General features: G+C 36.1%; 2 protein-coding genes across 11 annotated transcripts; one reads left to right on the top strand and one right to left on the bottom strand.

Annotated features, from left to right (window-relative positions):
* Positions 1 to 2,772: 2,772 nt before the first annotated feature.
* LOC114732791 (L-ascorbate peroxidase 2, cytosolic) lies at positions 2,773 to 6,012 on the bottom strand. The gene is made up of 10 exons (XM_028920129.1): positions 5,876 to 6,012; positions 5,418 to 5,550; positions 5,140 to 5,314; positions 4,985 to 5,050; positions 4,166 to 4,214; positions 3,996 to 4,078; positions 3,789 to 3,868; positions 3,349 to 3,451; positions 3,180 to 3,238; positions 2,773 to 3,081 (listed from the first exon to the last, which is right to left on the bottom strand). The coding sequence occupies exons 2-10, from the start codon at positions 5,534 to 5,536 to the stop codon at positions 3,063 to 3,065; spliced, it is 753 nt and encodes a 250-aa protein (XP_028775962.1). The 5' UTR covers positions 5,537 to 5,550; positions 5,876 to 6,012; the 3' UTR covers positions 2,773 to 3,062.
* A 5,919-nt stretch (positions 6,013 to 11,931) lies between these two features.
* On the top strand, positions 11,932 to 20,577 carry LOC114732801 (uncharacterized). Of its 10 annotated transcripts, XM_028920156.1 has the most exons (16): positions 11,932 to 12,033; positions 13,219 to 13,318; positions 13,569 to 13,696; positions 13,784 to 13,937; positions 14,078 to 14,187; positions 14,332 to 14,415; positions 14,492 to 14,540; positions 14,625 to 14,716; positions 15,066 to 15,198; positions 15,361 to 15,440; positions 15,528 to 16,744; positions 17,315 to 17,416; positions 17,533 to 17,949; positions 18,476 to 18,576; positions 18,720 to 18,892; positions 19,138 to 19,417. In XM_028920156.1, exons 2-14 carry the CDS (start codon positions 13,226 to 13,228, stop codon positions 18,511 to 18,513), a joined length of 2,697 nt encoding a protein of 898 aa, XP_028775989.1. In that variant the 5' UTR covers positions 11,932 to 12,033; positions 13,219 to 13,225; the 3' UTR covers positions 18,514 to 18,576; positions 18,720 to 18,892; positions 19,138 to 19,417. The 10 variants fall into 10 exon arrangements, with proteins under 10 accessions (XP_028775989.1, XP_028775985.1, XP_028775987.1 ...); XM_028920152.1 differs by adding an exon at positions 19,438 to 20,577 and having other exon boundaries at positions 17,533 to 18,576; positions 18,720 to 19,308; XM_028920154.1 differs by lacking the exon at positions 19,138 to 19,417 and having other exon boundaries at positions 18,720 to 19,100.
* The last annotated feature ends 1,830 nt before the right edge of the window (positions 20,578 to 22,407 follow it).

The raw sequence follows: 22,407 nt of genomic DNA, 5'->3' as shown, positions 1-22,407 counted from the left end.
TAATTATTGTATTATTTTTAAAAACGTGCATTATTATGTTATTAGTTATTACTAAAAATACACACAGGTTACTTTGTTTTCCTTTTAAAACTAATAATAGTTAATATAGAAATTTGATTTTTTCCCCTATTTGATCAGTGGTTTTTTTTTAAGATTTAGAACGAAAAGGGTTTTGGTCTTTCTTAATAAGTGCGTTTTTCACGATTTAAACTTATGTTTTATTTTTTATAAGAGTGGAGTCACTTATCACCTTAACAAATAACTTGTTTGTGAAATTTAAAGTTTTTTTATTTGAAGAAACAGCAGAAGGAAGATCAAAATTTGCGACCTTTCTCTTATTGAGGAATTTATATCCGATTATGTGAAGGCGCCAATTGGCTGGAAAATTGAAGCTGAATCATGAAATGAGCCATTCCTGGTAGGTCCTGCTGCTGGCCTAGTGGGGTTACGCTACACACGAGGTTGCCATTTCCATGCTTTTACCCCTTCGTCCTTGTCTTATCAGACCAATCTGTACAACACAGTGATAATTTATGGACATTTGTTTGACTTTAACACACATAACTTGGTAAGTGGAAACTTGATCTGTTGAGAGGGTTAGTCCCGCATAAAAAAACTGAAACAAGATTCAAATAATTAAAAGTGTTTACATTTAGTACCCAATAATATTTTAAATAGGATTATATCTAATAAAAAGATATCTGCATAGAAACAAAAATCACACACAAGCTGGTTGTATCACCGCATGTGAAATGTGTGTGTATGATATTAGATATTTATGAGTACTTATGACGTGTTTGTGCTTGGAAAGTTGACTTGTTATTCTTCGCATCCCTTTCGAAGAACATAAATGTCAACTTGTTAACATTGGACAATAAATAGTGAATGTCGAGGCAGCCAATTTTATACAAGGCAGTGTTTTTCTTTTTTTTTGGTTTAACTGAGAACAGCTGAAGATAATATGTCCTTATACTAGTAGTATAAAGGTCTTATATTTAAGATTATAGAAGTACTCCTCCGGTCCTTATTATAAGACCCCATTTGACTTTTTATTTGGTCCTAATTATAAGACCCCAATCCATTTTATCTCTTATATTTATGCATTTTTTTCCAAGATAATCCTTCTAATAATGATAGTTTTAGTCAATATACTTAATTAGCAAGGATATTTTAGGAATGACAACACTTATTTATTATAAATAACCAACTTAACTTACTTCCTTAATCTCCTCAAATAAATCAATTGGATCTTATAATTAGGACCGGAGGAGTAACATTTTTGTCGCGGTTCATGAGTTTGACTAAATTTGACGTCTCCCCCATGAAGTCTCCGAGTATAACAGCGATTTAACTCAGGTATTCTCCCTTTCCCCTCCTTTATACTGTTCTTCAGCCCATGAGTTCGACAAGAATTTTATTCCGTAAAATTAATTAATTGACCCTATTCTAGTTTTAAAATTTGCACGTCACTGTCCTGTCAATATATTGTCACGTACAGATTTCTTAGCAGAACAGATAAGAACATCAAACGATAATTATTTCCACGACGGCATGACTGTTTAAGGAAAAAAATCAGAAATCGAGGGTGGACCCACGCAAGGACTGGTCCATTTGCTTTTTATTGTTTCTGGCCCGAGATTTAAATGCTATTTTATTCAACGAGGCATTTAAATTTAATTTAATTTTTGTGTATAATGTAGAAGCATCGAGATGTAAAATAGACATGATTTGTATTATGCAGGGTAACGACGTAACGACCGGAGCCCCCAGCTTGACTTTGGATTAGTTTGGTGAATGATGAACTTTGTGAAAAGCATGATCGGACAGCGGGGGAGGAAAAACAAAACAAAGCAAAAGGAATCAGGCTTGACAGCTTTAAAAAAGATAGCAGAATAATCAATGATAATAATTTTTAACGCCTCTACTTTTTATCCCCCTGGCTTTTGGACTTTGAATTGCACGACCTCACAATTTACGAGTAAACTATTTCCCCCAATAAATAAATAAATAAATATATTTATAAATTTCAGGTCGGCAAAGTCATGGTAGTGCGTATGCGTACGCCTTTCCTTTGCCAGTTTGCTTTTGGGCCTCAAGTGGTATCCAGTCAGCATTAAACTACGCGGGCCTTCCTTAAGCTCTAAGTATTCAGACATCTTGAAGAAGGGCGATCCGCAGGATGTACTTCGGTAAGTTCTTCGTTTCCAGTATATAACATGGTGATAAAGATATAGTATTATTTTAATATAGTTGATACAGGCACCATTGAAAATCTTTAAATTATATACATAATTATTGGCACCGTTAAACAGATTTCAGTAGCCGGGAGGTTCTTGTTGAACTCCCTTTATTCCTTGAACCGTAATTTTTTTTTTTTTTTTTGTTTTGATGCTAATTCTGAACTTTAGAGTAAAAGCATAAAAGATCCTAAATCGATAGCTAAAAAATTTCAGTGCCGTCACTGAAATATTGTAATGAGAATCAGCGGCTTTTACCAAATTAAAGCGTATCTTCTCCCGGATAGGTCCCCATCCTTTCGTATTCATAAAGCTCATGTCATGTGCTCTGTGCAGTCGAGGAATGTGGAAAATGTGTCATGTTTTAAGTTCCTATATCACACCAAAAAAGATAAAGTTTTGGGATTAAAGAAAAGCTAACCCTTTTTCCTCGCGTCTCTAGAATATTTGAGCAAAGATAGTTGGAATCATTGGCATGATAGCAACATTTCTTCATCCAAGTAACAGGAATTTGATTATATATATGAAATAAGGGTTTCTATAAAGCCATCTGTGTCCAGATGCCAGTAATATTCGCAATCACGTTAAATCAAACTGAAGTCTGGGCACCCTTCCACGATACAATGTCTAGCGCAAACGATCAAACAGTTCACTTAACAGGCGCCAATGATTACAATGAGATAATTGCATCCATATAGTTCTATCCCAAGGCGGTACATTATTATCTGGACAAATTAAAGGTGATAGACCATTTTATATGCATGAAAAACCCACTGCTCAAGACTGGATTAGAACTAGTAGAACAGTAGCGTCTCCCGTAAGATCTTACTCTGCATCCGCGAATCTGATGAAGAAGGCCATGAATAAAATTAACGGCCAAATTCAACATGAAAGCACAATAGAATTGGCAAAGTCGATTGGAAAGGTAAGTTTGCCACTCACCCAAGTTCGGATAGCTTCAGGTGAGCTTCAGCATAGTCCGCAAAGAACGCATCCTCGTCCTATATCAAAATTTAAGCACGAACACTCAGCATTCAAACAAGATTATTCATCCAACCACATAGCGACCCATATTAGGAGAAGAGGGATGGGGGACAATGCAGAGACTCACGGCAGCATATTTTTCAACAAGAGGACGGAAGACTGGATCACTTAGAAGGGCCTTGTCTGATGGCAGCTGAATCAAACCTTCTCTCTCTCCACTGAGAAGTTCCCTGTTTATGTCGAAAATCACATTCAGATGTTTTAGCTGGTCCATGTATCCCCTTCCCACCTCAGGATTCTGAGAGCTTTGTTTTCCCAAAAAATTTTACTCAACTAATTAGTTGTACTAGCTATTTAGCATTACTTCGTTAGTCACGTGTATCACAAACCATAAAGGCAGATGCAGTACACTCCCTGGTGGCATTTTCCTTTACCAGTAAAGTGTGCAAATTATTGCTCAGTATTTAATATTATAAAAAGAAGTTCCATCACCAAAAACAACGAAACAGATCATGCAAGTAAAAGCAATTACATCGTCAATTTCAAAAAATAAGAGAGATTCCTTACTTGAAATAAGAGTTGTCAAAAAAGAGAGGGTTTTGTGTCCAAGGTCCCTCAAATCCAGAGCGTTCTTTGTGGCACCTTCCCTGCATAATGATCGATTACGACAACCAACATACTCTTTTACTATCATGCTAAACGTTACTCTGTTTATTAAACAATAGAAAGTCCAACAAAGAAGCTAGTAAAAGATCTCCATTTTTCAGATCATACCAGTGTGTGTCCACCAGATAAAGCAACTATGTCTTTATCAGACAGACCCATGTGGCCAAAGATATCCCTTAAATGATCCGAACCTGTTTGATTGCAATGGTTTGTAAAAACTTCACGAGTTAACAAGAAACTATTACAGATTTTAATGCATCTGGATTACAAAAACTAACCTTTAGTGGCATTTGGTAAGCGACCTTCTGGAGGGGGTTCAGTTTTGTCCTGGGGACAAAAAGATGCTTGTCATCTTCTCGTTTAGCGTACATGTCAATATTATGTTCAGATTAAAAAAAAAAGAAAAGAAAATTAAACCGTTTAAAGACTTCATAATACTAAGACTCAAGGCCGTTTACCAAATTCATAATGCACTAATGGTGGGAGCACAAATTAACCAGAGCAGGATTCAGGAAGAAACAGGAAACACATTAACTCATCACAGATACAAGTTTCAGGACGAGGAACAGAGTCGTGGACCGCCCTATGCTCCAAAAATCCAAAAGAACGCCATTCATCTCATAAGAAACTTAAGTTTTTTTTACAAGTTCACAATCAGATTCTTTAAATCAAAAAAAATTTAAGAGATCTAATCACGTGAAATGAGATGCAGACTGTCTCCGAAAACCACGCATGATATCACCGGAAAGCCCACGGATGTTAATGCAATAAAAATTGCTCCATTATTCTAATTCCTGAAACGTAGAACTCGCAGAACTAAGGCTGTGATGAAGTTATTTATGAGGCTGCGAATACGAGTGTCAAATTAAACGGCTTGATACATATGTTTAAGTAGTTTGATCACTTTAATCGCATCAGTTGCTTCAAAAACAGAGATCCGACTACTGAATCTGATTGGAGAGAGACTCTTCGGGAAAAATAAATAAACAAGATAAGTCACTACACCGGCAACATTCAACGCTGACATATGCAGATCAAAATAAAACGTATTAATCATGATATATAAAGGATCAATTCGAAATATTATCATTGCTAACCGTTCTCCCAGGGTGGAAAGGAATCTCGGGTCCTCCAGTAACCTCCACTGCCACCACTCCAGCCAACTTCAGTAAAACACAAACACAAAGCCATTCATAAGATCAGATTTGAGAAAATTCATTGACAGCTGTTTAACCGTTTGAGATATATATACCTGATACAAGTCAGCGTAGGATATTATTGGAAACTGCTCCTTGATCGGTTCCAGAAGCCTGACCGCAATGTCAAGACCATTGTTAGCCTCATGCGCGAGCTCTGCTGGGTGCCTTATGGTACCAAATGGTCCTCCTGTCTTCGTCTTCACATCGTAGGTACCAGCTGAGTGCCATCTGCATCACAAATGATGGCTTGCAGCCCCGTAAATACTATGTGCTCTTGCCCCACACACACACACACCCGGGCACAAAGATAAAACTGATAGAGAATTCTTACGCCAATCGGAGCATGATGGGAGCACAATGCTTCTCTTGAATAAGCCCTCTGAGCTTCTTCTTGCACTTCTCGATAGCTTTCTGATACTCCACGCTAACAGCTGGGTAACTCTTCCCCATGGCTATAGTAGATTCTGGAGCAGCAGAAAATGATAAATAAGCGATCGAGCAAAAACTGCCAACTCGATCAAATCTTGAGCTATTTCGTCACTTAAAAGTTTGAAAATGGGAGAGAATTAAATAAAATGACGATATGAAGTTCTACTGTTTTTTTTTTAACAGCGATATGAAGCTCTAGTGTAAAACAAGACAACAGCTCGCCTAACCGTACGAATTTGATTGCGTTTCATCGGCAACCAAAGCATAGCATATCAATGAAGGAAAACGATCAAGGCTTGGACAGAAACAAATGCTGAAAGTTTGAGGAAAAGTGAGGAGGGAGTAAGGAAAATAGCTGACCTGATTAACCAAAAGAAGGAGAGCGAGACCGCACGATCAAAGCAGTAGACAAAAATTTGGGCGAAAATTGAGCAATATATATGGACAGTGTTTGGGGTTCGCTCGAAGATTCTAGCGTTTGTTTAGGGGTGGCTGAATTCAGGCCGTTGCTCCACAGCAAACGGCCAGGATAATTGCATGCTTTGGCTCCTTTGGCCCCCGGCCGGGGGTTGACAGTTGACACATCGTCTAGGGACGCGAGGAAAATTGTGAAGCATACAATGAATAAACAAACGCCACGTGTAATTTAGCAGTGGCGCCACCCATGCTTGCAACAGTAGGTACCTGCTTCTGATTCTGCTTTCCCCATATAGGAAAGAATTATTCGCCCATCGCCTGCTCTTAAATTAAATACCCGGAATTTAATATAAGGTTTTATTTTATTTTTATTTTAATTCCAAATATAAAACTTTAATTAATTTTATCTATCATACTTATTTATTTTTTTAAGATAATCTTTCTAATAATAATAGTTTAATCTAATAAACTTAATTAGTAATGATATTTTAGAAAGGACAATACCTATTTATTACAAATAAATAACTTAACTTATTTCCTTAATCTACTCAAACTAATCAACTAGTTCTTATATTTATGACTGAAAATAGTATTACATCATATGGCTAATTTACTAATTATCTGAACTGATAAAAAATAATTAGTGAAAATAGTAGTTAATTCAAAATTGACAATTTAGAAAATATATTACCGCAAATTGTAAGTAAATTAGGAGGATAGGTAACACCGAAAACAAATTAAGGGGATAGGCTTATTTAATTTATATATTGAGTATTGATATTGATATCAATGAGATCCATGCCTTCTTTATTTTTCCCCGCTTGAAAATTAACATCTAACAAGCTCCCACAGTGCACTTGGATAGGCAGTGATTAGATTACAACGTTATATATTTTTATATGTTTATTATTTAATATTCAATTAAAATATATTATACATATGTATTTTATTTTTGGATAATTTAATAAAGTTATTTTTAAAAAAACGACAAATAAGTGATAGAAATTGCTGGCATTTGGATGAACCCAGACGTCAGACGTGGGAGAGCGATCCTGCACTAACTAAGCCAATCAGGATAGGACGGGCGTATCGTTATACTACTTTCGTTATACGACCTGTTGTCCTAATTATAAGATACTGTTTGAATTTTAGTTTGATTCTAAATATAAGACTCTAATTCACTTTATCTCTTATTTTTATTCATTTTTTTCCAAATTACCCTTGCTTGTATTACATTAATATAATCAAATACTTTGTCTCTTATTCTTATCTACTTTTTTTTCCAAATCCTCTCTCCGCTTCTGATTTTTGAATTAAAATTTGATTAGGTTAGTTTAAATATTTTATAAATATATTAATACACTTTTAAATTATTAAAATAAATATATAGATGACTCAAATTGTTAAATTTTAACCGCCCCTGTTTAAAACGCAATGAAAAATATTTAAAACATTAATTTATATCTGGAAAAAAACTAAGAAAGAAAATAATAGAAAAATTAAAAAATTATTTTAAATTTATAAACTGGCGCCTTGTGACTGTAGATCGGGGAAAATCTGAAATTACGAACCAGAAATTAGAAATCGAAGCGTAGAGAGAGATCTGATTAGGTGCTGTAAAACTGGGGTTGGAAAAATAGCTCGCGATTGTGCAGGATTTTTTTTAAATTTGATGAGGGTACTTTTGAAAAACAGGTGCTATTTTTTAACCATTAACTAAGTTAACTAAGTTTTTAAATTTCTCTAAATTAGTCAATTGGATCTTATAATTAGGACCGGATGTAGTATTACTAATAAATAACTTAATTAATAAATTTCAATAAATAACTTGATAAATAAATTTTCCTTCGTCTAGCATGTCTAAGTACACTGGGTTTTTTTAATGTTATGAATGGATGCTAGTAGATGAGTTCATGCATTTACAGTTACGAGGTTCACTGAAAAAAATATGCGAGTGCGTCCTGCTACTGATGATCAAATCCAATTAGAGGATAGGATAGAACGTTATAGTGATGTCATTTTGAGTCCTAGGGACGCTTTATGTGTCTATAAATACATATCTCTTATTTAATTAACTGTTCGGAAGCAGGTGAGAAGCTAAAGATGGATAAGAAAATGAAGGACTTGCTGGAATGGGAAAAGAAGTTGGAGAAGGAAGAGGAGATGCTATCAAAAAGCAAAAGGAATCTCAACGAAAGAAAGCAGAGGTTAAACGAAGCTGAGACAAAATTGAAGAAGAAGGAGAAAGAGCTTCAAGATATGCAGAAAAATATTGACGCAGCGAGGATGAACTTGGACACGAAAGAGAAGGAGGTGACTGCGTTGGCGAAAAAGCTCCGTGACATAGCAAAAGCCGACAACAACCAAGAGCTTAATAAAAGTACTGTATTCGATGCAAAAAATCAGGAGTTTGAAGTGAAGCTGAACGAAAGAGTAGGATCTTTTGAGCCGAAGAAAGGACCTTTGAAGAACAGCAGTGTAATAAGTTCACCCATTCGCTTAGAGAAGAAGAAAGGGCAGCTGGGAAGTGAGGAAGGAACATTTTAAAAGTATTTCTACCAGGCCCCAGGAAACTCGAAGACTATTTTCCAAGGCACGCCCTGGAATGAAGATGAGTTTACGTTCTAAATCAAGGATGAATGTTGGAATAAATAATGTGTGTGTATATAAATCTATTTTGATTTGGATTCATGTACAGTTAAGCAGTCAGGCTTGTTTTTGTCATGGAATATTGGTTATAATGCTGCCATGGAATTTTTTTTTTTTAACATCAGGTTAATACGGTCAAAATTCAATCTTGTTTTTCGTTTTTTAATTTCCATCCTATCTTCCACAAACTACATTTTGCAGAATGAAAAACTGTACATGAATCTTAAGCCCCCAGGTGTAGTGGAGTGGTGCGAAATGGAAAGCAAGTGAAATTGCCGCAGTTGCCAAGTGCCATTGTGTCTAAACAAATCTGCACCATCCATTACAAAGTTGTCAGGAATTCAGTAAGCTTAACTTCAAGCTTAACTTGTACCAAAAAAAGAAAAAGAAAAACTTCAAGCTTAACTGAAGCTCGCTCTGGAAAGTGGCGTCTGAAGAAATAAAGGAAGAGAAGAGACGCATCTCGAAATGTAAGAAGTGTTTCATTAACGACCCAGACCCTTTTTTGACAATAGATCTATCAAATGGATGTGATTGTGCCACGCAACTCCACTCGCGCAGTACAAGGAGTAGCCCACTAACCCGTCTCACGGAGTCCATATGCCCTTTTTTTGGGCCTGAAGAATCCACATCCGTTTGTGGCTCCTGGATATCATATCACTATATCAGAGAAGCACGTAGCGTTATTCGACTAGCCCGTTTGGTTCCCTTAAAAAAAGTCACTCCTATAATCTTATTTATAAGTTATTTTTAACATTCTTATTTGAATCAATGTACGAACATTTATGCCCTCCCCAAATCAATATTTAGACATTTATACTCCTCCGGTCCTTATTATAAGACCTAATTTGACTTTTTATTTGGTCCTAATTATAAGACCCAATCCATTTTCTCTCTTATATTTATGTATTTTTTTCCAAAATAATCCTTCTAATAATGATAGTTTTAGCTAATATACTTAATTAGCAAGGATATTTTAGGAATAACAACACTTATTTATTATAAATAACCAACTTAACTTACTTCCTTAATCTCCTCAAACAAGTCAATTGGGTCTTATAATTAGGACCGGAGGAGTATCTTTTATTTTTTGTCTTAGGATCATTTTATATTTATTTATTTTTAAATAAAATATAAACTTCATTTCATGATTTTTGGATGACATGTTAGATAAATACCGGCATGTAGTTATCATTTACATTATATTCCATTCCTTACTACCACCTACTTCCGGTTTTTAATATAAAAATTAGTTTAACTTTTAATTTGGTCATAAATATAAGACCATAATCCGCTCAATATCCTATATTTATCAATTTTTTTTAAAGTGATCATTGTAATAGTTGTACATGTTAAATGTTTTATCAAATTATATAGTTTTAACCAATACACATCATTAGTAGGGATATTTAAAAAAAAAAATCTATTTATTATAAACAACTAACTTAACAAACTTTCTCAACATGTTCAGATCAGTCAAGTAACTATTGTACTAATTTGAGTATAAAAAATCACACCAAACAGGTTACATGAATCCCCGACAACTATACCTATTTTTAATATTTAAATTTTATTTAAAATGCAAAAACATGTGAATATAGAAAATCACACCAAGTCCAAAACAATGAAAAAAATATACAAGATAAGTTTTGTCCAAGCATGAGTGCTCTTTTTTCTCAACCGGTTTTCAGAAATAAAATTTTTGACGTGATTATAAGAACTACTTAATTAATTTAATAGATTAAAAAAATTAGATAAATTAGCTAATTATAACATGTATGGTATAATTTTTAAAAAAATTCGTGTAAAATTATATATACATAAGTTTATGGGTTAGGAGAGTAAATTTGAAAAAAATTATAAATATAAAAAGCAAAATGAACCGATATTTTATATTGACTATTCAGGGGCAAATTAAAATCAGAGCAAGTAGTTAATATGCTTATTCCACTCCCCAAATGGCTATCAATCAAGGGCTTATTTTAAACGGTGGTAGAATCTTTTAAAGGCAGCTTTTCAATATTGATTTGCAAAATGCTCTCTCTAGTTTTTATTACAAGTTTCAAATAACTAATTCACAGATGACGAACAATTAGTTAAGTTTAATTAAAAGCAATAAACATGTTATAAATATATATATTTTTAAATATGCTCTCCTAATAAATGAAAAAAAGGATGAACAAGAATTTATAAAAAAATATGATAAGAGAGATCATGTTAAAGGAGAGATAACAAATAATTATGAGCAATATTTAAAAAAGTATGTTACATATCAAGATAAACACCTAATTAAAACTTATAAGATAAATCATATTAAGTTTGTAAATAAGACCGGAAAGAATACAAAATAAATATGTAAGAAAAATTTTATTAAGTGCTTTTAAAAATGGCAATCTCATGAATTATGGGGGTGTTTGGATGAGTTGTAACTGAATTTTAAATTTACAAAATAAATAATGCATATCTCCGAACGTGTCCCAGCCATCTGATATCAGGAAAAGAAAGATAGAAAGAGGGCTATTTTTCTTTTTAGACCCCGGGCGTTGAGGGAAAAAGTGGAGTGTGGGGCCGCACCCCGGCTTCAGGCTTTCATTCCTTAGCGGAGTAATTGCAATTCAACGAAAAGATCATAATACGTTAAAGGGTCGAATTTTTATTAGCTTATATTTAATATTAGATAGTGTTTTGAATAGAATTGTTTTTAAATAAAAATAAAAATAATATGCATAACAGAAAAAAATAAAGAAAAAATAGCATAAAAGTTGGAAATTATAATATTTTAATTCAGATATTTAAGATTTCAAAATCCTAGTAGAAAAAGTAGTACCTAGTTTAATATTTTGGAAATATAATTAAATAACTAAAATACCCATATATTTATATCATTTTCCCAAGAATAAATTGTTTGTATCCAATTGTCTTTTTATATCATTCACCCACGATCCAAGAGATTACCACACATGTGGCGATTATTACATGTTTCTTCAAACGCGGCGACGATGTCAGGAATCAAACCACTATTTTATACGAGACTATCCATTCCTAGACCGCAAGTAGTGGCTTTAAATAAAAGTGAGATGGATATAGATGGATGTTCAGTGTTTAGTATTTGTATTAATTTTAAATTATTTTTAAGTTTCATAGTAGTAGCAATTTTCAGTTTAAAAATCGAACACTTCAAATGGTTCGAATTCTGCCTAATCAATGTGCTTCATGCAATCTAATCCCCTCTTCCTGGTAACATCAATCAGTCAACCAACGAGTTTGAGTACATTAAAACAAAACTATTTAAATTATTTTATATGGAAAAACACAATAAAGGCTAGCTGTCATCAACTTGCGTTTTTTGCCGTCCGCATCCACACTTCGCAGACTCTCTCTCCCTCCTTGGTTCCATTCACTCTCTGCATCGCTTCATCCCTCGGTTTTCAGAGATTCCTCTCCTTCTCACCGTAAGTTCTGCTTCCCTCCATTTCCAATCGGCTTAAACCCTATCCATTCCTAAGCCTTTTATTGCTTGTTTTGGAATTGCTTCCATACTGGGTGAGCATGTCGATCACTTGTTAGGGTTAGGGCTTTGATTCTTGTGATTACTGATTCATGCGTCCTCATTTTCTATACTTGGTCGTTCGTTTAAGTTCTCATATCCTAGCGGGGTTCGGAAGCATCGGTGATGGGTGTACTCTGAACTACCGGTTGGATTAAGGCTTTTCCCCTTATGCTGCTTGTCTCGGTTACTGAAATCACAAAGCAATGGCATTTTGAAGTACATTTTGTGATTAGCTACGAATAGAAGACAATGTATGAAGAACTTGATTGTTTTGTTGGCACTCGAACTCATCAAAATTTCGAAAATTTTTATTAACTCTAATTTGTGTCACTCAGGGTTGTAATGCTATTCCTCTGTCGAGAAAATAATATCCAGGTTAGGTAATAACCAAAAGAAATACAAATGAAAGACGGAAAGACAGATTCCCTTTAGTTCATTAATCAGATTTTGCTCCATTCAACTATAGTCTTTGCCAGCGGCCTGGACCAGCATGAGCCTAATTTATAAGGTTTGGCAGAGACAACTTAACCTCAGGAGTGGGACAGACAATGGAAATCATTGTAGGGTCTAATTTAAGTGCGGCTGTAAAAAGCTGAGCAAGACGAATCATTGTACTTGAATAAGGACATTGTAGCCATTTTCTAGGTTACTTTGCTGTCTCCACCAAGGGCTTGCGGAGGTGCATTGTCATTTTGAGAACAAGTGATTATTACTTACACTTCTGCCACGTCAAGTTTTGTGCTCAACAATGCTGCAATAGCTTTTTGGATCCAAAATTATCCGTGTCATTTTTGAACCTCGCCCATATTTTATTAATTGGTGCTTGGTTATGTTGCTATATGATCAACAAATCATTTTAATCCCTTGACATGTTAGATTGACATTAGACTCAGCATATTAGCGAACAAAATTTTGATTTTGATATTTTCACATTACTAATCACCAAATATTGAGCATGCTACTAGTCCCCAGCCCTAAATGAGCTTTTGACGGTCGTGCTGATGAAATCTATAAACTTTAATAAGTTTTTCTTTTCTGTGTGGATTATATTGTGTTTTATGATTTTCTTTTTCTGTTTAATTCCCAGGACAACCATGGGTGACAAGGGAGAAAAATCCTGCCCCATATGCACTGAGGAGATGGACTTGACGGATCAGCAATTAAAGCCCTGCAAATGTGGCTATGAGGTCCAAATTTGGTTCTTTGCCTATGCATGGATATCTTGTTTAATATAAATGTGTGCTTGTGTTTTCATATTTCCCTTTGTTATGGTATCTGGGCATTATCCTTTCCCTCCAAGTGAAGGTGAAATATTCCGTTTCAAACTCTTCAGAGCCTCTGATTTTCTGGCTAAAACAATCAGTGAGATTGTACATGTAACATTTCCTTGATATATCATTTTTATTCATCATTTCTTTTTATCCAACTTCTCTGCAGATCTGTGTCTGGTGTTGGCATTACATTATGGAAATGGCTGAAAAGAATGGAACTGAGGGACGATGTCCTGCTTGTCGTACACCTTATGACAAAGAACGAATTGTGGCCATGTCAGCAAACTGTCAAAGGTAGTCATGGTGTTGGAGAAATTTCAAATTTTAATGCATTTTATTACTTGCAAGCAACTATTAAGTATGATTGCCTTGATGAAACAGATTGGTGGCTGAAATGAATTTAAAGGAAAAAAAGAAAATGCAGAAGTTAAAACCCAAAGCATCAGATGGAAGGAAACATCTTAGTGATGTTAGAGTCATTCAACGCAATTTAGTGTACATAATTGGGTTGCCTCTTAATCTTGCAGATGAAGACGTGAGTTCTTTTGTGCTGTCTAGCATCTTATCTTGCTAGATGCATCTCCGTGGAGCATGGGTTACTTTATATGCGTGGCTTTATATAATGTAAATTATCTTGTTATTCCTTGATTGACATTTTATTTTGGATTTTACCAGTTGCTTCAGCGTAAGGAGTATTTTGGCAGGTATGGAAAGGTTTTGAAAGTATCTATATCTCGAACAGCAACAGGAGTAGTCCAACATTCTGCAAACAACAGCTGTTGTGTGTAAGTTGTTTTTGAGTGTTCGTAGCTGTTACCTCACTGTGACTGGTCTTTACCTAATTTTTGGTTGAGTCACAGTTCTTCCCAAGGTTGACTGTCATTTGTAAATTTAGCTGTAGTTCTCTAATCAAAATTCCCTATCTTTAGGTATATAACTTATTCGAAAGAGGCTGAGGCAGTTCGTTGTATTCAATCAGTGCATTGTTTTATGTTAGATGGTAAATCACTGAGGTAAGGATAATCTGTTTTGATTGGATTATGAGATTATCTCGTCCATGTGATAATGGGTAGGTATTTGCGTATGCAGGGCTTGTTTTGGAACCACAAAGTATTGCCATGCATGGTTGAGAAATTTGGTAAATATTTGATTTGATTCATGTGTTATTGTTAGACAATACGTATGCCTATCTATTACAATATTTATTATCTTGCTGGTCCAGGCTTGCAGCAATAGAGATTGTTTATATTTGCATGATTATGGCTCTCAAGAAGATAGCTTTACCAAGGACGAACTAGTTTTAGCATTTGCTAGGTATGATCTTAACTTTTGGTCCTCGTTAAATTCCAAAAGCCAGTTCTAAACCTTGAAAATACCTCTTTCATGCATGTAAAATGGATAATTTTGCGTTACAGTTTTTGTTACACACCCCTTTTTCACTGTGTTTTGTGTAATTCTCTCATAGTTACTGGTGTGTTCATGGATCTATTATTTTTCTATTAGTGTTATGATCTCTTATAATTTGTCTTATATTGCATAACCATCAATTTGTGTGTTAGACTTAATTCATTTTTAACTCTCTATTAACCCTTTTTTTTTTTTTTGCTTGGGGTTTAATTATTTTTTATTATGGTTTTCTTTTGTTAAACTTTCGATATTGAAGGAGTAGAATTCAACAAATTATTGGTGCTACAAACAATTTACATCGGCGTTCAGGCAATGTCTTGCCTCCCCCAGCAGATGACCCTAGACATATGTTACCAGCTGCCAAACCAGCTGCCAAAATTTCTTTAGATGTAAGCTTCCATGTACTTCACTTATATGTATGTATTGGGATTGGTAGATTGAATTGCTTTCAACTTGGTTGTTAGTAACTAATTTTGGCAGTATCGGATATGAATTAGGCAGCAAGTTATCCGTTTTCATTAACTTAAAAAAAATATGTTTCATCCGCACAGAAAATGGAGAACCAGGTTAAGGTATCTTGTTCAAGTAGTGGCACTGGGAACAACACATCACTCCCTGCAGTGACCTCCTGGTATTTCATACACTTGCTGTTTTCATTCTAGCATTATTATTTTCTTTTTTGTTTTTGCAAATCCTTACTTTGCAATTTTTTTATTAGGGTTATGCGAGTGTCTGGCACTCTGCCACCGCATGCAGGTACACAAGATTCTTGTAATTCTCTGAATAGAAAAGTTGAGGCGTCTAATGATCCACAAACCATTGTGACTGGAGTTTCCAACGCTGAAAGATCAACTCTTAACACAAGAACATCAGATGGAGTTATATTTGAAGCACCTTCTAATGCTTTATTGGAATCATCAGACTTTGACCAGCGTGATGAGGGAAATATGCAAACCCATGAGTCATATGTGACTAAAGCAGGTGGTTTGGAGAAACTTCCTGTCGATGGAATGTCTAACCATGAAACATCTGTGGCAGTTACAGGTGATGGTCTGGATGTGGTATCTCGAGCCAGCAGAGGCTTTGTAGAGTTTTCCAGATCATGTGATCTCAACATGGACCAAGCGTTTAGACATAATTCAAACCGTGATGTTCAGGGATTGTGCTCTGGATTGTCTTCGCTTAACATTTGTAGTCATGTTGAAGATACATATTGCACTCCTGGTTCAGGCAATATACATTTTACTAGTAATTCTACTGATTCATTTGGAAGGCAGCGTCTGATGGAAGAAAACAGATATTCCGCCGAACAGGCAACCTGGCCAGCCCGTTGGGAACAAATTATAGTGGATGACTTACTAAACTTAGATTGTGAGCAGCCAAAATGCAGCGAAGGCTTTAATAATTTATCATCTGGGGTTTCTTCACCTGGTTTGCCTCTGAATCTAGAACAATCAAACCATCAAGTTTGGAAGCAAGATAAGGTTGGTCACCACAGTCAACCGGGAAAACCTTCTGACTATTATGATAATGGGACAGGTTTTGATGATAAAGCTTCTCCAGATATGGCAGAGAGCAGCATTATCTCAAATATTTTGTCTTTGGAAATGGATGCGTGGGAAGATTCGTTGGTTAAGTTGTTAGGTGAAAGTGATGAACAATGCACATCATCAAAAGCACCGGTTTTATGGAAAGTCCAAGACAAGAATCAGTCGAGGTTTTCATTTGCTAGACAGGATGAGTTTTTGAATGAGGCTTCTGATTTTGGGCATTCATTTAGTACCGCAGGGCATGCCCCTAGTGAGTATTTTTCACCAGGTGGTTTCATGGCAAATGAGGATAATCTGACTGGGAAAGGCAGCCATGTTTTGCCATCAAGCAGCCATGGAGATAGCCATGTTGGCAGTCAGTCCTTCATTTCATCTACATGTTCTGGTGAGTGATACAGGTTTTTCAGGTTAATGTAGTTGAGTGAACTTGTACAGAAAATTTGATTTTGATATTTTCCCCTGGGTAGTTGTATCACTTGTATGTTTGTCGAGATTGTCACCTTCTGTTTGTTTCACTAATGCATTTTTGGCTCTCCTTTCACTTCCTTAAAGCTTTAGAAACATATCACTTTGAGCACTTAACGTGCTAAACAGCTAGTTTTGTTTGGGATGAACATTATGTGGATTGTCTCTGGCAGTGCTGGAACTAGCAGTAATTTTGTTGCTCACAGGATTTATTTTTGCATGCGTGTTAATTTCTGTTTAATTAACAATCCTGCTTAGTAGTTGATTTTTACATTTTAGACTTTAGATTTAGTATATCCTTATGTAGTTATATTTATTATGTGGCCTTCTCGTCTTATCTATTTGGGTTGCTATATTATTAATTTGACCTTCCATCATGGAAATATTTTAACATGCTTTTCAAAATTCTTTCAAGGCTTATTCACTAAACATAGACCAATATTGATAACACTGAATTTCTCCTTGGATTTTATTTGCTATGTTTTGTTAGTGTCGAATGCTCATTCTTCAACGCCACCTGGATTTTCGGCATCTAGCAGAATACCTCCTGGATTTTCATGTGGGAGAGTGGAAAAGAATTATAATGCTTCTGGTATGAGTTCTTATTTTTCGCTCAAGATTTACTCCTTTTTTCTCGTGCTTCCCCTTCTTGATTGGGATGTCTACTTTTCTTATTGATATGCTTTTGTGACAATTTTTCCTTCCCAGTGAGACAATTGCAAGGGCAATATGTTCCTTCCTCTGGAAATGTTGGCAGGATTAGAGATGTTGAAGTCAGTGATCCTGCAATATTGGAATTTAGTGAAGGGAAGCTAGCAGAAAAGCTGAATAATTCAACTCTTGACATGAGGCAATCTTTTCTGTCACAATTCTATCCTGATGAAGATGATGCTAGGCTTAAGCTGTTAATGCAGCAGTCACAGAATTTGAGATTTTCACAATATGTTGGGGACAGATTTCCCCCTCAAAATGATTCATATACAACTTCAAAGCTTCTTGATCAATTCCAACCTAACAATCCTTCAATTTACCAGCAACTTCACTCCCAGCAATTCAATACTAATATGCTTTCATCAAATAGCCTGTGGGATGGTTGGAATGATTCTAGGAACTTCAGTGGTCTGGGTATGTCGGAGGTTTTGAATGATGAGCGACTGTTGTATAGCAACTTCATCTCTAATTATGAGAATATCAAGTTTTGAACATATGCTTTTGATGATCTGCCTTGAGAGGGGATTCAAATATCTTATTTTGCACCATGTCCCTGCCTAATTCTGTTTGTGTAAAGATATTGACGTTGTGGTTTGTCCTATTCAGATATTCATAGCTAAGAAATATTGAATTCTCTTTCAAATTCCTTGAGGGACCATCAACTCTATCAAGTAAATGAAAGTAGATGCGAGTCTCCGCAAACATTGTTATCTTTTCAGCTTTGGATTCTGGTATCCTAAAATCTGATTCCTCTCTGACATCAAGTGGATTATGATAGGCATCATGATACTCATTTGGGTTCTCTTTTCAGCTTCGGATTTTGGGTGATTAATTTTATTAGCGAACATGTGCATCTGGTTCTCTCATAACGTTTGGCAAGACAGGTGGTGAATGGGATGGAAATCAATTTTTTTTTAATCATCACATTACATGTCTGGAGTATTACCTAGCTCTTCAAAGAGGTTATGGCGAGTATAAGCTGATGATTTGACGAGGCATCATCTGTGCCAAAATAGGGGGCTTGGGTCAGTACCAATCACGGTGAGCTAAAAATCCATTCTTAATTTTTTAATTATGCCGTAATAAATTCTTTTTCACATGAGATTATTTCCCAACCTTCAGAATTTCTTGTCCTATATGTAATGGTCTGTGATAGCAACTTATTTTCTGCAACATGTCTGCAGTTAAGCTGGGTCGCAGGCTTTTGGTCGTTGTCCTTTATGGAACATGTGATGGAGAACTACTGCAGTAGGTGATGGAGTCCCTGTCTGGACCGACAATGTTAAGTTGGTTGGTGCGGAGCTTTTGTTTTGGTTGATGCCAAGCTTCAAATGCTCTCGATCTGCTTCTGTAAATTGTATGTCTGGTTCAGGCTTTGGAAGTAGGCGGATATAAAAATATTACTCTATCTGTTGCTTTTTTTGAGCGAATGGGAGATTGTTATTACTCGGGACTGAATTGTATTAGACAATTCTGTGAGAAGCCAATGATATTCTGTTTGCATGTATAGAGCACTAAAATCGTTTTAGTACTTGCCAGCTAATTTACAGCTTAGATTTTCTGTATTTATGTGTAGAAGTAAAATCGTTATAGTGAATGTAGTGAGGAGAATGGCGAATGTAAGCGCAGATGGTCTAGCGAAGCTTAGCTTTCTCAAACAAGGGGGTTGGAGACATGTGGAGGATGTTGCTCCTCATACTGTGCGTGCAGTGGAAAGGGATGGAGTTGACCGTATTGAATCTGAAGAGTTTGGAACTGTTCGTACGTTGGTTGGTATGGAATAGACTTGTCTTTTTGTGCTTTTGGGCTTGGGCCCTCTTTGTAAACCAAAAAAAAATATCGCTATAGTGAAGTCATTAAATATAATTTCTCTGAAAAATTATGTGATTATGACTTTTCCAGTTAATACTCACCAACCCACCATCTTAAGTTCTTAACGATGTAACGTGGCGTGTGTTCAACTAGTATGCACCGTCAACATCTTGAGAGTCTTAGAAGCTGAAAGCTGTCGCCAATTCTTGCGCTGCGAAGTTACATGTAATTGGAGCGTGGGAACAGACCCTAGTTAGCTGATCCGCCAGAAATGGTGATTCGGCGCTGACAGGTCGAACCATGTTTGGCCCGTAACGGTGAGAGGCTCACAGATACTTCGCGAGAAATAGGATGCAGATAGGTTGGGTTTCCAAATGACATGGCATGCAGTGGCAGGCTTCATCCAACAATTCTCTGCTGAACCCCTTTGACGTCTTTGCATGTAATAGAGATCTGCCAAAAGGCTGCAAGGAAACGTGGGTCGCAGACAGAGAGAGGACAACCTGTGAATTGTCGTACCGCTGGACCTGGCACCCTGGTTGGTTTGGTTGGACAATCGTGTGCTTACTGTGAGGACACCGGAGGAATAGTCGCTGCCCGCCCAGTGCCACCTTTCTTGAATTGAATAAACATGAAGCGCATTATGTCTAGTTTTGTGGGGTTAGGATTAGGTTGCTTCACACAACTTGCGTAAAGATATGTAGTATCTTATTTTGATTGTCCGCATCATAAAGGAGGGTTGCTAGAAAAGACGTGGGAGAATTTTTTTGAAAAAAATGTTGGGACTTGGGAATATACTAACAATGGGATAGAATTGAAGAATATAAAACAGGAAGAAAGAGAAAATGAGTAGAAAGTTGGAGGAGGCATGAATATATAAGACGTTAGGAAAGCAAAGGTGGATCAATTATAGAGTTCGACAATGGAATTTAACTTTTGACATAGGTTGGTGGAACCACTAGATTCCCACGGCGTTACTTTCAGCACAGATCGCTTTCAGTACAAAGGTAGCAGTTCAAGCTCTCATTTGTTAATGCTTAATAGAGACCAATGAATTAGAGTCATGTTACGCTAACCTCGTGATTTTGCAACAACCACATGCCTTGCCTGGTGGATTCTGAGGTATTACAATCGCCAATAAATCGATTCATTGCGAGAGTTTGTGCTTTCATTGTCATTCTATCATCATCTTTTATAATGGACACGTTACATTGAAGCATTCGGTACAAGCAAATTTGAGCACAAGTTTGTCAGATTTTTTTAAATTTTTAACGAGATATAATAACTAATAAAGTTCATCTCATTGTCCCAGGATACAATAATCTAGCTGGGGATTGTGTGTATTCAGATGTGTTAGTTATAATTAATGAATAATATATTTTTTCATAAGTTTTTACTTATATTAATCACATTTTTGGTTGGAAATTACCGCTTCTGTGTAATTTAGGAAATCCTATCCATTTCCCCGGTATGAATCCGTATCTCTACATTACTTCCTTTCTCGAAATCATAACATATTTCACGTAGGAAATGGACAGGACTCTGGCCTGAAAAGAGAGGCAAACAGAAACAGTGAAGGCTGTAAGTCTCGAGGGACGACGGCGATATAAACATAAAGAAAGGCGAATCAAAATCCATCCAGGAACTGGAAAGAACAGGGGTGGTAATAATAACACGGGGGAGAGAGGCATTAATTTTGCAAATGAGGAAGTTGGTAGACCTAGAGACTCAGATCGTGCCATTACAATGTAAGCATAGAGCCCAACAAAGGAAGAAAACCCCGAGTTACAGTCTCAGATTTGCCCATTCATTCGCAGCCTCGAAGTTTGGAGAGCAGAGAGACAGACACTGGATTCGAAAAGCGACAAAAAGATTTTTAGAGATGTAAGAGTACGGATGCGATAGGCCCCTCCCACGCAGATTTTCAAATCAAAAGCCTGCCACCATAATGGCTCCTTTTACTATTTACAATCACTTGCATTCGCAAACCAACCAGGCAGTTAAAAGCAGAGCAAGGAAGACCTTTAATTAAATCCATTAATTTAGTTGTAGTCACTGCCATTATTTTATTTCATTCATGATGTTCTTCTCGTATGGACAGTACGGGTAAAGCCGAGGAATGCGCGAATTACTTTGGTCCCAATGAGAGGGACGGGACGGGACGTAGAGATATAAACTCCTTAACTTCAACACGTCACACGTGGCCTCACTACACGACACTATCATTATGAATCCCCACTTTAATTTTCTCGTACTTCTCCTCTTCCCCCTTCTTTCATTTTCACTCCTCATTCTTTCCCTTCTTTGCTCTTGCTTCGTCGCCACACAAAACGTCTCAGGTCAGGTGAGCTGTTACGAATTTATTATGATACGTTCCACAGTTTCAACTCTTCTCACACTTAACGCACCCTGCTTGCTTGGTAAGACGTAAATCAATGTGGGATCCAATTTCTAAGCTCACCCGTTCAGGGGAGAGAGGCTGCTGAATTCAAATCTGGGGATGGGAGACTGAAGGCCTCATATCAAGAAGACCAATTGATGTAATTCAAATATTTCATATTCATAATAATAAATACTCTTGCAGTCCTCAAATTTGATACTCTCCTAAATATAAAACTTATTTTATAAGACATTGTCTTAAAAAGGTCTAGTATTTAAAATCAGAGGAGTACACAGTAATGATTGATAGGTTCTCTGCCCTCTTTTTTCAAATGTGCAAACCCATCAAACCAAGCAGGAAAACATGTACATATACTCATATGGGGCACACCAAGTATACATAAGGTCAGCATTTCTGACTAAATAAATTCTTTCTACTCTAGCATGCATGCATTCAAACATATCACCACACATATAGAAGGTTTACACATCACAATACACTTGTTCATTTTTTCCTTCCATCTCTTTTGCTTATATAGGAAATTGAATGGCATGTTCATCTGGAGGAGTATTTTCTTTATGAAGGAAATTCCTGCTTATTTGTAAAACTCAACAAACAATTTTTGCTTCATCTATCTTGAACATAAACAAGCTGAATATGTTCACCCAACAAAAAAGGAA

The sequence above is a fragment of the Neltuma alba genome, unplaced genomic scaffold (assembly GCF_004799145.2).
Source record: "Neltuma alba isolate B1F8T4 unplaced genomic scaffold, ASM479914v2 tig00012937_pilon, whole genome shotgun sequence".
Lineage (NCBI taxonomy): Eukaryota > Viridiplantae > Streptophyta > Magnoliopsida > Fabales > Fabaceae > Neltuma > Neltuma alba.
Note: the sequence above shows the minus strand (reverse complement) of the source record. Positions and strands in the feature narration are given on the sequence as shown.

Excerpts from the sequence above, each read along its gene's own strand:
- LOC114732791 (XM_028920129.1), bottom strand. The coding sequence starts at position 5,536 with ATGGGGAAGAGTTACCCAGCTGTTAGCGTGGAGTATCAGAAAGCTATC. Across the intron at positions 4,215-4,984 it reads CTTTCCACCCTGGGAGAACG|GACAAAACTGAACCCCCTCC; the intron begins GTTAGCAATGAT and ends TTTTGTCCCCAG. Across the intron at positions 3,452-3,788 it reads TTTGACAACTCTTATTTCAA|GGAACTTCTCAGTGGAGAGA; the intron begins GTAAGGAATCTC and ends CGACATAAACAG.
- LOC114732801 (XM_028920152.1), top strand. The coding sequence starts at position 13,226 with ATGGGTGACAAGGGAGAAAAATCCTGCCCCATATGCACTGAGGAGATG. Across the intron at positions 14,416-14,491 it reads TTAGATGGTAAATCACTGAG|GGCTTGTTTTGGAACCACAA; the intron begins GTAAGGATAATC and ends TTGCGTATGCAG. Across the intron at positions 14,717-15,065 it reads CTAGTTTTAGCATTTGCTAG|GAGTAGAATTCAACAAATTA; the intron begins GTATGATCTTAA and ends TCGATATTGAAG.